General features: G+C 41.7%; 1 protein-coding gene across 1 annotated transcript; it reads right to left on the bottom strand.

The window, feature by feature from the left end:
• Positions 1–2159: 2159 nt before the first annotated feature.
• On the bottom strand, positions 2160–13968 carry ADSL (adenylosuccinate lyase). Its single transcript, XM_026840985.1, has 12 exons — positions 13741–13968; positions 12584–12628; positions 11752–11831; positions 9745–9916; positions 9398–9444; positions 8926–9016; positions 8026–8095; positions 7555–7702; positions 5497–5587; positions 4889–4978; positions 2599–2775; positions 2160–2286 (listed from the first exon to the last, which is right to left on the bottom strand). Exons 1-12 carry the CDS (start codon positions 13903–13905, stop codon positions 2200–2202), a joined length of 1263 nt encoding a protein of 420 aa, XP_026696786.1. The 5' UTR covers positions 13906–13968; the 3' UTR covers positions 2160–2199.
• Positions 13969–18300: the final 4332 nt, after the last annotated feature.

The raw sequence follows: 18300 nt of genomic DNA, 5'->3' as shown, positions 1-18300 counted from the left end.
GGGCTGTAGGCCGCGGCCGGGGGGCCGGCGCCGCCGCCCGGTGCTCAGAGGGTCCGGGGACGGCTCGGAGGGGGCTCTCGGCGACGGTGAGAAGCGTTGAGCCCCTGAGGCAGAAGAGGTGGCACGGAGGGGTGAGAAGCGCCGCCAGGCGCTGTAGAGGCCTGGGAGGAGGCAGCGGCAGTCCCGCCCGCAGTGCTTACCGCTACAGCTGGTAACGGCCAGCAGCTGGCCAGCAAACCTCTTCACGCTTGGCCAGGCGTCGAGAAGCTACTCCGTTCTTTTCCATCATTCAAGTCTACATTAATTTCCCCTCCAAGCAGGGCACAGGCCCACTGCCACTTTACTGGCGGGACCTGACAGAGGCTACTCGAATACCTAACAGAACGAACTGGAGGAGTGATTCTGTGATCTGGCCTCGCGCATTTGTAGTAACTGCTCTGTCAGAAGCACTTCTTGGTTGTCCTGCTCCCAACAACCAGTTGGGGAGTGGGGGGAAACTACAGCACTGGCTGGTGCCTCTCCCAACTCCAATGGAAAAAAAGAAAGTGAGGTCCCAAACCGAGCTTTTCTAAAGAGGAGAAGCCTTCAAAAGTATTTCTCTATGATGCCAGTTTTCTAGGAGGGTGAAATTTTCCCTGTGTCGTCGTTACTACTCTTGAACTTTTCTAGGAAAACAAGTCCAATGCCTCACAGTTGGCAGCCTCTAACCTAGCACAACGATTTACTTCCAGATTATGAGAAAAGATACATTAGCCATTCCTTTTCTCTGCACAGGGTTGTGTGGGTTTTTTTGGTGTTTTTTTTAATCCCACAAAGGACGAACGAAGACCAAAAAAGGAGGACTGCCGCATCTGTCTGTTTTCTTTCTTGGCTATCCATTTGAGTAATAATTTGAAGATTACCAGTACAATTAGAGTTATCCTTTTCAAACAGATGGCTAATTAAATGTTAATAGCATGAGCTGGCACAATATTTTAAATACCATAAAACTCATGAATGTTTGAGACATTTGGAATACCATAGCCTAGAGGCAAGGTAAAGCCAGAGCGATCTAGATGAGGGGAGATCATGGCCTGAAGCTTCCCACTTCTGACTACTTAATATAGACAAACCTCTTTAAAACATACTGATTAAAGATGATTTCAAAATACAATGATGGGCTCAAGAGCAGGTAGCTTCTTTCAATTAGTTCTGCTTTTCTCAATTCTCTCCAGCAATCACACTTGAAAAAAGTCAAGTAATTCTGATGTAATCTCTGAGAGTCTGAATAAACAGAGGTAAGAGAGAGCTTTTTATTGCACTCAACCTAAAGAAATGGGCTGTAATTCAACAACAGTGGAAGATGATGTAAGGGAATCATTCCAGTTTTAAGTCAAAGGGAGAAGAGTTTGGTCCAGTACAGCACAGACATTACAATCAGAACATTCAGGGTTAGAAAGAAGAAAAAAGCTCCTTCTGGCATCGAGTGCATTTCAACATCTTTCTTTCCTTATCAGACAAAACTTAGTTGCAGTAGAGAATGACTTTCACATGCCAAAGCCCATCTGCTGTTCAGTATCAAGCACCTACAGCAAAGGACCTAGGAAAGTAAATCACAGTGGTGGTTCCTAACCCAGACATGTAAATATGATTTTCAGAAGATACAGAGCCACATGTACAGTATTAAACCAGCAAGGGAGCACTGAAGGACCACTAGTTTGATGAGCCAAGAAGTTCCATGGCCTCTCCTTCTCATTATTTCAAATTTTCTTGCCTATTTGCTCCCCAGATCACAGTACTCTGAAAGCCAGGATAACCTTTTATCATCTTTTGAGACACCTGTGGAGATAGTTTAAGAGCAGATGAATAAGATGGAAATGGAAGTGGGCAGAGTTCCCCTCACCCCTGCTCTTCAACAAGTCATACACGAATGTTAGGTGGCACCTGGCATTGCTCTTTAAACAGCTGGCAGTGCTCTGTAAGGGGCCAATGAAAGGGACTGTGATAAAAGTTACCTTGTCACAATCAAGCATTCCTCAGTAACTAAGCACACAATAGGGGGAGGCTTGATTAACAGCAGACAAAGAATGAAAAGCCCATGTGGAATCAAGGTGGCTGTAAACTCTGGGGGTTAAATGTACTGTAGAGAACCAAAACAACATGACACAGCAAACAGACTCAGTTCAATAAGGCTTTTATTATCTTCCTGTACCAACACACCTAAAGTGCCAGCTCAATTTTCCCACCCATCTTGCTTTGGTATGGAATCAGTGCTGGTCGAACCTCCTCCTTCAGGAACTTTGCCACCTGTTCAAGAAAGATGGGAAAGAGAAAATTAGTAAAATAAAGGGTTCCCTTCTCCCCATTCAGACCTGCTTGTCTCACTGGAGTCTCTGTTTCACAGGGGCACCTAGCAGTCTGATATGTCCAGGGTCAAACATGGGATGCCCACAAGGAAAGACAAGGAAGCCAAGGAAAACAAGAGAGACCTGCGTCTGCCTCAGTAGTATGCACAGAGGTACATAATATGTACACTCTCTGGCACACAAGAGGATGCAGAATTAAACAACACACTGCATTACAACCTGTAGCACCCGTAGCCTCCTTCCACTACTTCACCTGCTGAGGAGCACGTCCAGTGAAGGAGGAGGGATCCAACAGGCTTTCAAGTTGTTTATGGATAGGGCTGAAGTAAGGATCAGCACGAACACGGGCAATGAAGTCATTATCTCCCCCTTCCTGTTTCACAACAGCAGCTGCTTGCTGGGACAGAACACGAATCTTCTCATGGCAATCCTGTGGGAGCAGAGGGAAGAGGAGGGAAAAAGAAAAAAGTCATTCCATTGCTACTAACAGCACATGTTCATACCACTAACTTGTGCGGGAGAGAGAAACATCAAAGCATACTGCACTGGACAGCATACAAATGAGAGACAGCTTAAACTGCAGTGTCTCATATACCACTATACTAAAACAAGATTTTCTTCATCCTTCCACATCTGCCCTTTGAGGCTAAAACAGTCTGAATGACACATACGTTCCCTGCTCAATTATACCATAAACATATGACACTGCAATCCTTTACACTTCCTTAAACTCCCCAAATATTTTAAGGAGTCACTGTAGGATTTTTTTTCAATTGTTCTATTCTCTACTTGCATGATTTTTCCAAAGATGGACTATAGTAACTGTTCCCCAAATATTCTATGAATTGTCATAAAGAAATTCCTTATTCACCACTAGTCATCCCCTGTATAGAACATCTTGGGAGCATAACAATGTAAATGAAACCTCTACAGGTTTGGTAAAGGGAAAAAAACCCTAACTTAATGAGCAAGAAGACTATATAAACCATGGCTTACATAAGGACAGCCTGAAGGGAAAAAAGCCCTTACAAACCCAAGGGCCTTGAGACATTCTCTCCCAAACAACCCTCGCATGGCACTAAGACTGGAAAAACCCTTACAACAATTTTTCTGAAACATTTCCTTATCCCTTCATTTCCTGTGGAATCAATCTGTAAAAACAAGGGAACCCAACTGTAGTAAGGGACCACATACAAAATCAGATGTTGCCATGCTAGCCCTAAAATGCAGTTGTGGTTGCATTTACAATGACATAACAATTTTCTCCTCACATGTATTATCCTTGATCTATCTTCAGCCTTTGGAGGTAATTTTCCTCCTAACTATCTTGCTCTACCACTGACCCACCTCAGACAAAGAGATTTGTCTTCTGGGTGTTTAGAGGAGAAAGCTGTTCAGTGGTGGGGAAAATTAATGAGTTTCTATGGTATGAGGTGGGAAAGCATAGGAAATGAGCTGTTCCAGAGTTCCCAGCACATGAAAACAGAACATACTAGTGCGAAAAAGAACAGATTCTGTAAGTGTACTGAGCTCTATAGATTTGCAATTAAACAGCACAGAATAGAGAGTGTTTAGTTAAGTATGGAATACTTCAGAAAGAGAACCATCTGAAAAGATAATGAAACCTATCCACACGATGTGACCCATAGTTAGGAAGCTTACTCACTGGCCCAGTGACAAACATCAGACACACAAGAGGTGGGGGGTGGGGAAGGAAAAAGGATGTTTCCTGACTAACATCAAGGGTGAGTTGTCAGAAGTGTTTCAGAGAACTAGAACCACATATCCAACTCAAAGCTTCTAGCAAACACTTTTGCTATTACTATCTTACAAACTTAACTTCTGTCCCATGTGGAGATAATCATAGAAGGACAAAATCACTAACTAAAGGCAAGTGAAAATAAGCTGGTTTATTCACATGTAAATTTCATTATCAGTTTTAAACTGAATTGAAAGATTAAATGATAAGGAAATATAATCTAATTGTGTCTGGATTTATTTACTAAGGAAAACATTTAACTTCAGTTTGCTTGAACACAGAAAACTGAATGAAGGACCATAAGCGAAGTAAATAATAAAAAGCACTATACTGAAATTAGGGAAGAGTGACACATGAATGAATGGTTCAGAATGGTCTTACTTGCTTTTTTGTTAACAGCACTGATTCATTCTTTTAATTTACAAATGCCAACATGTTCCATTTAAAGAAGCTTGGCCTGTGTTCCAAGTTCCTTCAAACATTTACAAAAGGAAAACGCCTACTAGTATCTAATATAAAAACAGGTCTCCCTCTTCTCCAGCACAGCCAGCCAGATTAGCTCAAACACGCAGTGTTCCTAACAGTAAATACAGATCTCCACAACTGCTCTCTCCTCAGAAAGCAGAGTTTGGCTCTGCAAGCACTAGTGTAATATTATAACTCTGTGGGAGTAGGTGGCGAACAAAGAAAGGTGAGATGGTCAGGACAAGTGCCGAGGTACTTTTGTTTCTCAGGAGTGAAAATGCCAGTCAGTGAACAAAGGTATTTTTGACTGCATTTGTACCTGACGATTGCCCCCTGCTTTCACCATTGCCATGATTATATTTTCTGTGGCCATGAATGGCAGCTCCTGCCGGATCCTCCTCTCAATCACCTTAAACAAAACAAAACAGAAAAAAGAAACAGCATTACAGGAATTCTACAAACAACCCGGACTCCCAGCGAAGTTTTCCTCTCCCTTTGAATCTCCAAGACTGGACAATGATGTGAAAGATAATTTCTGGTTTTGAAATTAGCTATGGAAATCCAAGTATTGAAGCTGGTAATACTTAGAATCTATATCTTGTAAGTGGAAAAGATGTGCAATGAATTTTTTTTTAACCCATAGGTAGGTTACAGGACTGCACCACATCTGCCTTGAGTTCTACACATCCACTGTGTAGTGCAGAGGAAAATAACCTTTTTGAAAAATTTTTAATTTACTACCTTTTGGCTTAAAAAAAAACCCCTTTTACATCTGTCCTGCAAACAGTGAGAATACAAAACAAAATTCAGAAACCATTTGAACCAACAGATAAAAATGTAATCCTTTGAGAGAGAGGATTTTTATACACCGGCATAGTTGCAGCATTATCAAGGATGCAACACTGCACACATTATCTCCTGCTTTACCTTTGGATATACCACAAGTCCCTCGGAGATATTCTGCAGTGTACTCAGAATGATGTCAGCTGTGAGGAAAGCCTCAGCCAGACACACGCGCCTATGAAACACACATACCCAGGGCCCCAGTTAGCAATCAAGGTCATGTTCCAGTCTACCTTGGATCCAGCTCTTTAGTTTCTGTAAATAGCATTACTGTGGCCCTAAAGCTGGAACTGTTCTCATTATAGGTGCATCTTGTTGCTTAAAGGTCACAACCAGGAAAGCTAAAGAACATCTTATAGCAGTAGCTCTCAAGCTGGGGAGATGGCAGGCTTTCAGGGATTTTTTTTTTTTGGTCAGTAGAGAAAGGGAGAGAGATGAAGATAAGGGTAAAGGCGCACACAGAAAGCTCCAAGATAATTCAATGATTACACAGCTACAAAAGAGGACAGCAGTGTACAGAGCTAGCAAACACGAGACTATCTTCCTGTTGCCCTGTCTACTCATCCTACTCTCCAAGAGTATAAGACATGCTGCACTGTCATGCCGTGCCTGGCTGTGCTCAGTGGGGAACTGTGATACTCTGCATTTGGTGGGGCTTCCTCCAAGAGACCAGCTCCTGGTCACAAAGGAGGCTCCTGACAAAAATGAAAGGAGGGAAAGGAGAGGAATCGTGGGAACTGAGCTGTATGAGGCAAAAGGCTCTGTCACAATGCAGCAATTACAGCATCATTCATCTGCGATAGCAGTGCCTGGCCCATTCTAAACTGTGATCTTTTAAAATACACTAGTACTTGAACCTTATGCTACACTTAAAGCCCCCAACTCTACCAAATGCTCTTCAAAAGGACTTTGCTGTTTTGTAGGTTGACTGCATTTTCTCTGGCTTGCTCTCCTTTCACAACACTATAGCTTCAACAAGAAAAATCCAAGGCGTAGAATTTTTTAATTGGATTATGAAGTGGACAAATGACCCTTTCTATTATGGGAGATGAAAATAAAATTTGAAACATTCCAGTACATCTCTCAACACTTGGTAGCTATTGGGAGATAAACACACCATAACAACCAGTATTCAATTTCTTAAATTTACATTGTTTTCCACTGCCTAAGCAGCTCTTGTCTTAAGAATAGCAACAATGGAATAAAGTCCTTTTGGGAAAAGGTATTCTATGCTTTCATGAAATTTTATGCAGACGTTATGTTTGTGGAGAGATTTTAAAAATAACATTCTCATCAACAATCTGAACTCTAGTCTATAGCCAAAACTACTGCTGTTCATTGTTCCACAAGTCCCGTATCTTAGAAATCTAAACGATTTCTAAGATTCTAGGAGATCAAATTCAACAACAGAAGACTACCCTGAAACTAAAACATTTCAAAGGTAAATATCAGGTTTATGCAAATTTAGTACTAACCGGAAAATGGAAGCATTGCATTTAATCGCTGTAATTTACTTTAAAATAATTATAGGTAACTTTTGCTCATCTCAAAATAGTCATCATGAAGAACGAGAAAACAAAGCAGGGTTTGCTGAGCAGTATCTAAAGACCTGCACAGGTTTTCATGAAACATTACTTAAAAAAATAATGTTTGTGTTCTTTTTTTTAGGATCTGAACTACTTCTTGTAAAGAACAAAGAGATGAAAATAAGTTTCCTTAGATTATTTGGAGGGTTAAGGGATTACAGATAAAATGTTGAATTATTCTTTACGAAGTGAAGAGGAGCAAGACCAAAAAACACATTCAAAACAGAGAGGCAGGAAAATTCAAGAATGTAAGAACTGCTATAGTATGTTGTTGAAATAGGAAGACTAGAAGAGCAATTTATTACCATGGCTTCTGCATCCCCTCCCTCTCTCTTCTGGCTTGCTTTGCAGAAGATCCTGATGTTAAAAAAACCTAACAGGTTTCATCTAGTCTTAGTGAGGAAACCAGTTTGTAGTCTCTAGATTCTATTGAGACTGCTTTTCATCAAGGCAGTAACTTGTGGTTTTAGTTTAAAAATAGTATTTTCTAAATACATCAAAAGACCTTCCTGCACAAGACCTTCTGAAATTGCTGCATTGCATGATCTAAACAAACCTGTTGGCACTGTCATCCAACGTTCGCTCAAACCACTGCACAGAGGCGGTTTGGAGGGGATCCAGCACCAGCGTCATCAGGTGTCGAGCCAGGCTGCAGCAGCGTTCTGAACGCATTGGATTCCTCTTGTAAGGCATAGCACTTGAACCTGTGAAAGGAGAAAGAGTGATGGAAACTCCTGATGATGGAAACTCATACGAGTTCATATGTGACTGCTTCTGCTCTCCCTCCAAACCCAGGAAGTGCAGAAATACAAATCTGATTTTACTTACTTAATATCCAGAAACCTTTGGGTAAAGTGCAGATTTTTTTTTTCCTTTAAAAAAGACTCAAAATACTAACAATGTCAAACCTCAGTTAATTTAAAGCAACTTTTTCTGTCAGTGACATTTTTAAGTTTGCTTAAAAAGGTGCACCAACATAAATCAGAAGATACATACACCAGTCTAAGAAATGTGTCCTGTTCCTTACCTATCTGGTCTTTCTCAAAAGGCTCCTCTAACTCCTTGAGGTTTGCCAAAAGACGAATGTCAGTACAAATCTAGAAAAAAGCCCAAGAAATTAACAAACAAAACCAAACTAACACACACCATTATATACTCCTGCTAGTGTTCCTGGAGAAGTGTTTACATCTGTGTCTGAGAAGTAAATTGGGACACAGTGAAAAATTTGACAAGAAAAAAAAAAGACACTGCAATCGTACTTCACAGACTAAAAATCACAGTTAAGAAAGCATAAGGAAAAAAAGGTGTCCACTGTGTTAGAACAGAACAGGACTTTACAAAGGGCTAAAATTTGCAGGGAATGGAAGAGATACCAGAAAGGAACAGTGAAAATGTGTAACAAAATTACAGTGATTTGCAAACACAGACAATGTGTGCTCACTGAACCATCCAACCCACAAAACTAAACCAGAAGAAAATACCACAGATCACTTCAGTCCAAGACGGGGAGGGAGGGAACAGAAATAAATCCATGAAAAGAATCCACAAGGACAAAGAGACTAACAGCATTATCAGAGAAGCAATTAACTAGGAGAAAATGGTGAAATTTAAGAACTCATATACCACTAGGAAAAACATTTACTCTAATGGGATCAATTTAGCATAAATTAGAGTAATATCTGGTGTGGAATTTGTTAATTCATCTTAGAATCTGCTCAGTAAACCTGTTTTATTAGCCACTGATCTTAAGATCTTTGAGGTCTGATTATGCATGTACCCAGTGGTGAATTTACATGATGACAAAGAGAACAGCTGAACAAGAAACACCAGTTACTATTTCTGAGAAGTGTTTCATTCCATGAGCACCTTCTGTTCAAGATCTACAATGTTTCCTCTTCTTCCCAATGTATAGAGATAGGTTGCTCACCTTGTGTATAGATGCCCCAAGACTGGCCAGCACAGACAGGACTTCAATATCCACCTTGCGACTATAGGTCTGCCCTGTGACCATATAAGCCCTTAAAGTAAACACAAAAGTTGAGTACTCCAGACAGATACAACTGTACTGCAAGACTCTGAGCAAAAAGGGACATAGCTTTTGAAGAGGAGAGTTGTCATTCTGCCCTGATGAGAACAACTTTGGATTCAGGCTGTCAATTCTGGGCAGCTTGCAGATGGGAGAGAGAAGCAGAGGGAAAATGGACAGCCGTGCTTTGACAGGGAGACAACTTAGGGGGTGAAGTTTCCTGCAGGAAGCTGCAACTGGGAATGGAAGATAGCAAAGGGATGCAAGTTAACAGCAGTACAGATGTCAGACAGCTAGGGGAATCTGGGCCAACAGGCAGCAGTCATGCTTTGTTAACACCAGATTTAGGTGACTAAGCATGCTTGTTACATACCTCTTAAATCCTGCCTTTGCAGTCACTAATCTGTCCAGCTCTTCAACCTCAGGGTGAAGAAAAAACAAAAACAGAGCTCAGAATGCGGCAACTTGGGAAGGTCAGCAACAACAAAAATGATCCTTTGCTTTTCACAGTTTACTGTCAACACATGTTATACTTGCTGGGAAGCACCCCTCCCAAAACGCTGCTCACTTCCACACAGGGCCTTGTCAGAGGGCCCCAGAGGGAATGCACTGCCCTTGTGAATCTGATGCCAGAATCTCCCCGTTCTCTCAAACAGAACAGCATTTCAGAGGGGAGAATTGCAAAGACTGCAAGTCTATGCCCTGGGCTGTCTGACTTACTTTACTATGGTCTCCCTCAAAGAGTTGCAAGAAGCTGGCCTGAGTGCCAGTGGTGCCTTTTACACCCCGAAAGCGCAGGTCATCCCGAGCCCGCTCCAGGTTCTGCAGGTCCATGCACAAGTCCTGAATCCACAAGCAGCTCCGTTTCCCCACGGTGGTGAGCTGCGCGGGTCTGAAAACAACGGAGAACAGGACGTGACTCGTTGGCAATTTGCACAGTAACTCTGAAGGCCACACTTGGCTGCTGATGCCACCGCAAAGGCTCCTCGCAGGCTGCTCCCTCCGACTCCTCCAAGCCGCGGGCAGTGGAAGCGCCGCCTCCGCCCGGGGGCGCCCCCGCGGATCGAGGGCGCCCCCTGCTGGCCTTCGCCGCCCAGCGCTCCCCCCTCAGGGGAGAGAAAGCGGCGCGGGGCGGCGGCGGGGCAGAATCAGGGCGTGCATCTATCACCCACCCTATGTCTGCCCGCCCAGGGGGCACCCTGGCTATCTTAAAGCATTGCCGTGAACTTCTGAGTGCAGAAACATCTGCATACATGTTGCAATTTTAAATTATTCCTCTAAGGAACCACTCCTTTTATTTATAAAAACACATTCCTTGGCCTCTGGGCAAACATGCAATAATTCACAACACTGTTAGCCAATGTTTTTTGTAAGACCTCCACGTTGAAATAAATATCTGCAAGCTTTAACCACACTGTCCCCCCCAAATGTTTTGAGAAGAAAATGGGGGTATTATGCAGAACCTAGAAGTCAAAGTATTTCAAATTACCCATATGAACTCCAAAGACAATCTCTATACTATCTCAAATATGCACATGAACAAGGTGGTCCTGATTAAGCTCAGACATAAAAAGAAAGCATATAAGATGTGGAATTAGGGATGGGCCATCTAGGAGGAATACAAAGAAATGGTCCTATGCTGCAGAGGTGAGGCTAGGAAAGTCAAAGCCCACCGGGATGAATTTAGTGTGGCATGTGAAAGGCAACAAGAAAGGTCTCTGCAAGTACATAAGCAGGAAATGAGGTGGTTAGGGAAAACATGGGCCTATTGGTAAGTGGGGCAGAGGCCCTGCTGATGAAAGACACAGAAAAGGCTGCGGTATCAATGCCTGACCCGATGATCTCACTCTCCTTTGGAGAGAAACTTTAAACTTGAGTCTGACGTGACCTGTGCTTAATTTCCCTGCCTCTATGTTCTGTATTACTGTGGTAGAATATCCAGGCTTATGTCAACGTGTACAGTTTAACGCCTCTGAAAGCAAACTGTTTTCATGAAGCAGCAGATTAATCTACCCCAGCAATACACCTATCCAGATTTTGTTGTCCTAAAAATTCAATTCCTCTCTTCTCCTCCCCTCCCCTCTCCTCTCTTCTCCCCTACCCTACCCTGTCTTATATCCTACCCTATCCTAAAAGCAGTATCAGAAGTGCTGCACAAGAAATGTAAGGTTTCCCACAAGACAGGAAACAGTATCCTGTTAAACAGAAAAATCTTTCTGATTTTTCTCAGGGATCCATATAGCAATGTATGAAAATAGACGGATACTGAATCATCACTTTAGAAGAAAGCTTCAGCTATAGTGACAGAGTAGCTGTAGCAACAATTATCCAGTAACAAACCTTTTAAAGCTGCAGTTAAAACTAACTTAACTGACAAAAAACATAAAGAAAATGTGACTGGAAGACAGGCTTACTGCAATTTCCAGTCACGTTTTTTGAAGCAGCCCAGAATATGCGTATCTGTGTTCGTCAAGGAAGTAATTCCTTATGAAGCTGTGTTTAAAACAGCTGCTGACAACTAGTCAAAGCAACAGTTCAATTTCGTGACACAAGTTAGGAGTTAGGCACATACTCCTTTTCTGAACCACCAACAGTCTTGATAATGTCCAGCAGTACCAACTGCCACAGGTCAGAGATGGGAAAAAGAAGAATGAGAGCAAGTGGTAGCAGGTCTGTTTAAACAAAGCATAGCTGACAAAATGAAAGCAAAGGCTGATGGCTACTTACTGGTAGTGAGTGAAGCCCAAAGTAGGCAGGTCAGCATAATTCTCAGCAAAGTCGGCCAGCCGGCTGATCACCCTTGCAAGCTGGTGGATACAGGAAGGATAGAAAAGAGGCAGAATGAGGAAAAAAACCCCAACACGGCAGAAGCTAGCATGCTTAAGCACAAAAACACTGAGAAAAAGGGGAGGGAAACCACTGTGCAGTCCTTCAGTACTCACTCTAACTGTAGAATACGGTGTGTTTCATTTTTTCAGGGCAAGCACATAATTTCTGCTTGCTATCAAACTCAAATGAGAGATCATACAAGTGGTTGGACTTCAGCTCAAACTAGCCTAGTCCTCATGCCCAACCCATTCCTGCAGTTGGTTTATCCCTGGATATTTTCTTTATTCCTAGAACTGGTCAGAAATAAAGCTGCTTTGGGTATAATTGACACATGTGCAGTCCAGGGCAAATTGGGTACAAAGACATTCAGGTCAGACAGAGCACACTGCACTATACTCCCACTATATTTGATCCCAGAAAAATTCTATTATATAGCTTCTTGAATGCTGACACATTCCTAGGAATATGGTTAATGGGATGCCTAAGCTGACCTTGAAAACAATACAGTTGTTTTCTGAAACTAATACCCGTGGCACAGATAAACAAGGAATTATAATTGCCATGGTGAGCAAAGAAGCTTTGGGGAAAGACTTGAGAAAGGAAAGGAAGATAAACATTCACTTTCTTGAGAATAACCCACTTAGGAAAATCCAAGTTAAACACAGGCTGTTCACAGGACATCAGACCTGCCTGCCCACTTCTGAGACACTGTGCACAACTGTATTCTCACCTTGGGTAGCAGCAGGTTAAACCCATCACGGAGGACAATCAGATCCTGAAAGAATCAAAGAAAGGAAGTTTGGGCCATGTCTGAAAGACCAGACATAATAGCTTCTCTCAGAGAGGACCTAAATAATTACAATATGCTTTGTCTGCTCAAAAGTCTCTTCTTAAAATGAAAGCTCTGCTTTCCTTCTTGTACCAGAACTTGCAGTGAACTTATGACAAAAATGCTGGATCCATCAATGTTCCTTCTACACTATCCACAGAAGGTCATACTGGGCAGTAAAAAACCCATTTCCACTGAGTGGGTATGAATGATTATTTTGAGATACTCAGGATGCCCAAGTAATGACAGACTAAGTCATTCATCCCAAGCAGAAAATGCAGGTCTTGTAGGCTAACGACAGCAGGAAAATAAGTGGACTGATCAGGCAGCAGTCATCTTTACTCCTTCTTTTGAGACTGAGGTATAGCTACGTGACAAGTGCCACAAGGAAGGTGGTATTACCTGAAAGTCAAACAGGCTCTCAAATGAGTAGGGTAAAAATAATTACACAGCAGCTTCTCGTATGACAAAAGCGGTTGTGAAGTTGCAATGACTTGGACACAGGGGAACAGCAATATATACTGAGAAATTACACCTCAGTTTTCACTCGGGTTTAGACAGGTTTTTCACATTTCACAGTTCGATAGAACAGTGGTACTTTCTTTTTCACTTAACACACTTATCCATTCTCTTGGCAACTGAAAAGCTTTATTTACCCTGAATACAGGAGTTCCAAGAAGCAGTTGAAAGCTCATGGGCTGCATCTACCAAAAGTGGCCTTGCTTTGTAAGTCATTGATCCCTTGTCCGTCCCACTGGTATAACCAAGTTTACATGTTCCTGCATGCGTTTGCAACTCATGATCCCTTATCTCCTTGAATGTTTAACATGCAAGCAAATCTTCGGGAACAGTTAGTTTCTTCATATCAAAAGAAAGAAGGCAAAAAGAGCTTGCCTTCCTAGCATAGCTAGGATAAAGGGGAATTAACTTCAACTGTAAAACTAATAAAAACATCTGAAAAGATCTATTTAACAGAAAAATTTATGAAGAGCTATCAAATAAGCAACTGCAGCTGTGTATCGCCCAGCTCTGCAGACAGGGAACTGAAAATATATTACCGTATTATCCCCTACATAACAGGAAGTCGCTCCAAGGTGAATGATGGCTGCAGCTTTTGGACAGCAGTGGGCAAAGGTGTGAACGTGGGCCATCACATCATGACGCAGTTTCTTTTCTTCCTCTGCTGCCATCTGGAAGTCAATGTTGTCCAGATTTGCTTCCATCTCCTGTATCTGCTCATCTGTGATAGGAAGCCCAAGGGACTGCAAGGGGAAAAAGTACTTTCTATTTCTTTTTGTCTTGAAGAGACAACCCAAATTGAGACACAAGTTGTTTAGATAAATTTACTCCCATGTGGCATCTCACAGAAGCATGGCAATCTGGCATAATCAAGAGCTGTAACAGCAAGTACTTTCATTCTAGGGTTGTCAACCTTTTCCAATAGGATGAGACAGTGTTTGTTCATGCTAGATGTTCCTCTTGGACTTCATACTTTCCTCAATAAAGAAACATCCCTGCAACCATTACAAAAATTGGGCACATGGGGCAAATTGATATAAAAGTAGTATAGTTTTAACTTCTTTTAATGAAATTTACCCTTCGGGTGGGTACAATTTGGATACCATGCGACAAGACAGTTTGTGTCAGGAAGAACTCTTTTGACCACAACTAAACCTACACAACTGTAAACAGCAGGCTTCGAACATATGAAAAGGTACCTATGTTTGTACCTTTCCAAAAGACCTAAAGTACTTCATTCAGTCTGAATCTGGAAGCTTGGGAAATCAGTTACTTGATCTGGAAGCAGAAGATAAATACTCCTAGGTTCCTGCTTAAAAATATTTGCTAAATCTCATCATCAAGCTAACTTAAAATCAGACTAAGATATCAAACCACAGACTTATACACTGGTGTAACTCTTGCACAGCTCTACACTTGAATGAGCTAAGCTGAGAAAAACGTCTTTTGCTGATACCGAGAGTTTAGATGTCTCACAATGAATTTTGCATCTGTGCTTTTTCCAAATTAAAATGATATTGTCTTATGCATTAGCAATTGGAAGTCCCCAGACAGAAAGCTTCAAGGATACAGAATATTTCAAAAGCTGGTTCTGTTCAGAATCAAACTGACTGAAAAAAATGTTTTGCAGTTGTGAAATCTGGAACTAGAAAAGACAGCAAGTGAAGCAGATATTTCTTCAAGGTCCTCATCAGATAATTAGTACCCACACAGTTTAAAATATGATGCTGCCTAAACAACCATGAGTGCCTGGGTAAGGCTGAGGAAAAGCACCTGGCTGCAGACTGCTGCCTTTGAGGTGTACTGATACAGATCGTAACTACCTGAAAGCACACAGGCAGCTCTGGAGGAAATACAGCCTTGTGTCAAGATTAAAATCTCATGCCTTGTTCATGCATTCATAATCCGTTGGGAAAAGCTGGCCACAGTATGCAGTCACTGACAGACATACAGAAAGGAAAGAAATAATCTCAGAGAAAAAGGATTCCTATTTTGTCATAGGAATACATGCAAGGTAGGGTAGTGCTGAGGCAAATGCTGTTGTCATGCATCCACAAACATCACGTAAGGCCTCTTCCCTATGAGTTTTTGCTGATATTGACAGTACCTCTAACTCAATGTCCTCCAAACCTGTCTACCTAAGAAAACTAAGTAGGAAAACTTAGGGTTTTCTCCAAAGCACTACAGGTCAGTGATATGTTCTGTGGATTGTGCTTTTAAAATGTCATTCCTCCGAGACTGTTCCAAGACTTTGATGTGCCACTGTTACAACTATGACTGTTCATTCATTCCTATTCCTAAAGGGCAGAGCAGAGATGACATAGAACAACTCCTGCAAACAGAATGAGAACACTGGACTGCTCATCCAATAAAAAACGTATGACAAAAATAACGAAACTTAAACTGGACAAAAACCAAAAATAGATCGAGGGCTACTATAGGTCCTTATAAGAGAGAAAACATTCAGATTTCACATATGCAATACATTTTATTAGTCAGTTTGATGCTGCAGGATGTCAAAGCTACTTCTACGAGAAGGAAGAGCTCCATGAAATTTGTATTGGACCTTCAAATAACATATTGTTTAGGTCAAGAGCTCAAGATTTAAAAAAAGATAGATATGTTAATAGAAGTTTCATGATACAAATTAATTTATGCTAAAAAAATAAACTGGAGTTTTGGGATGTGTATAAACTTACATGCTTCAGGTCTTAACCCAAACTAACGACTGTCACGTGAGAAAAGATTAGTTTAAGGAGCGCTCTCTTACTAATCACAAGGTTTGCTGAGTCTCCTCTTCCAAACTCCTGGTATTGCATGCTCTAAGGAACAAAATACCAACTGTTAAGACTTTCTAACCCAGTTTCCAGTGAAATAAATTTTCAGTTCTTGCTTCACATATTCCAAGTGCACTACTTGAAAATTTCTCCCACAAGTAGGATGAATATTGAAACCATTTGCCCAGTCCTGTTGTACTTTACTTAAAACTTTATCCCTAAACTGCATGTGCCTTCTTTTACTACTTCCCTACAACTTTTGGAAAACCTATTGTAAGATCTTCCTAATATTCTGATTTACTACAAAACAAGAGCAAGTATTGCCCACAGTTCATTCCTTTTTCTTTTAATGTACCCAGAAATAAGTATTGTGTATCTTCAATAAGGATGAGTGGAGAAGCAACATATAAATGTCTTGAAAGTGAGGATAAATACTGGAGTAAATATTGCCCATAGTTTTGGTGGTTTTTTGTTTGTTTGTTTTTTTAAATATGCCCCAGAAGAAATACTATGTATCTTCTATAAGGAACCTAAGGAAACTGCTTATATCTGTAACTAACTGATCACTGACAGGGCTAACAGGTGCTGAAAGTAGCTGACTCTTCCTCCTTCGGTCCAAAGCTGACATCAGAAGACAAACTCCCTTGGAATGAGGAGACAAATAAAAATAGTCTTCCTTCTTCCCACTACAGAAAGGGTGCTCAAGAAATTGCAAGATCTGTCTCTATCTTCTGGGTACAAAACTATGGTGGCAATGGGAGGGAAAGCAAGGGTCAAGGGAACTCCAAGTTCACGGGAACCCCAAGTTCAAAGCTTGGGTGTAGAAATCTAGAAGTATCACTGTTTCTTTCAGCAGCTTGCTTTCTCCTGTTGGGCAAGTCATGTGAAGTATTTTGCTCTTGAACAAAAAGTGATGATTATCTGCTGGAATTGATATGACAGTGTTTAAATTATCATGTTTTGAACATGCAAAGCTCCTTAAGCATGCATTGTTGGTATTGACACTTCCTATACTAGATGAGATGTGCAGTCTGTTCACTCCAGCATCTCAACTGTGACAATACCTAGCATTTCAGAAGGTGATGCCTATTTAACACAGCTGTATAATTACATTTTCAGCTTCTAAACCACCACATTTGGTGCAGCATGCTATCGATGAGGCCACTGTAGCGGGTACGATCCTTGAATGGAGAAGGAACACATTGATGACACTGTGTACACTGCTTACTCCAGCATGGTGCTTCTCTGCCCTTACACTAACAGCCAGAAGTAGTGCTTGGATTGCTGCTTCTTAACAACCACAGTACTTCAAAAATGGAAACTCAAGGACTCTACAAAACAAATGGACAACTATTAAGTCCGAAAGTGAAAGCTATTCTGTCAGAAGGCAGAATAGATTTGTGTGTTTTTTCTTTTGGTTTTTTTTTTGGAACATATTACAGCTTTTTTCACTTTCAGAAACCTGATATGAGTCTTTCTCTCAGTCACGAGGAATCAGATTAGTACATCTTAAAAACGGACTGTGTCTCAACCAAGAAGTAATAATGGGCTGTACACATACCCCTAGCTGGAACCAAATTCAAAGAAAGAAGGTTTAGCTTAAACTACATTTGAAAAACGTTAATGCCATAGACTCTACTAACACAACAGTCTGCAATCATATGGACATACTTGCAATCATATGATAACATACCATTATTGCTTCTTAATAGCCAAATTTATAGCAATCTTTTGTGCTGTCAAGTATCTTTTCTGGTGGCACTCAGCCTGTCAGAAACGTCATAAACATTTCTGAGGTAACTGTTCTGCTCACTTTGGCCAAAACTAAACTTATCTTAGAATGAAGGTCTATCTAAAAACAACTGGCTGCAGATGCGAGAGGTGGTCCAGCTGGCACAGACTGGCAGCAATTGGATTGAACAAGAGAGCACGTTTCATCAGTCACATCTCCTGAAAAGCAAACAGCCAAGCGCTTAAGGAGGACACTAATATTTGCTCAGCAGGCAACCCACCCCCCCAGCCCCCCCAAACTGCTTAGCAAAGCTTTTACAGATCTAATTTCACAAAAAAGGCAAAAGTGCGAGGGGGCGGGTATGAGGCAAGAAGAGGTGATTTGCTGGTACATGGAGGATTGCGTACAAAGCGTTGTGTAAAACTGGGCTTGCACGCTCCCCACCCCCCAGCTTCTCCCGCCGAAAGACGCGAAGGGGCGCCTGAAGGTTATCGCGGTCAGTTCCCTTCCGCTCGCCCCGGGCAGACCCAGGCCGCTGCTCGGCCTCTTTCTGCCAGGGCAGTTCCGGGAAGACACGGCATCCCTGAGAC

This window comes from Athene cunicularia (genome assembly GCF_003259725.1).
Source record: "Athene cunicularia isolate RWA chromosome 1 unlocalized genomic scaffold, athCun1 chr1_part2, whole genome shotgun sequence".
NCBI lineage: Eukaryota > Metazoa > Chordata > Aves > Strigiformes > Strigidae > Athene > Athene cunicularia.
This window is presented reverse-complemented; position numbering and strand designations above follow the sequence as displayed.

What these genes read in the sequence shown, in the direction of transcription:
- ADSL (XM_026840985.1), bottom strand. Translation starts at nt 13,905, where the DNA reads ATGGAAGCAAATCTGGACAACATTGACTTCCAGATGGCAGCAGAGGAA. An exon ending in TTGAGGGAGACCATAGTAAA is followed by an intron (nt 9,445 to 9,744) that starts GTAAGTCAGACA and finishes CTTCACCCTGAG; the next exon opens with GTTGAAGAGCTGGACAGATT. An exon ending in TTGGATGACAGTGCCAACAG is followed by an intron (nt 5,588 to 7,554) that starts GTTTGTTTAGAT and finishes TGTGTTTCATAG; the next exon opens with GCGCGTGTGTCTGGCTGAGG.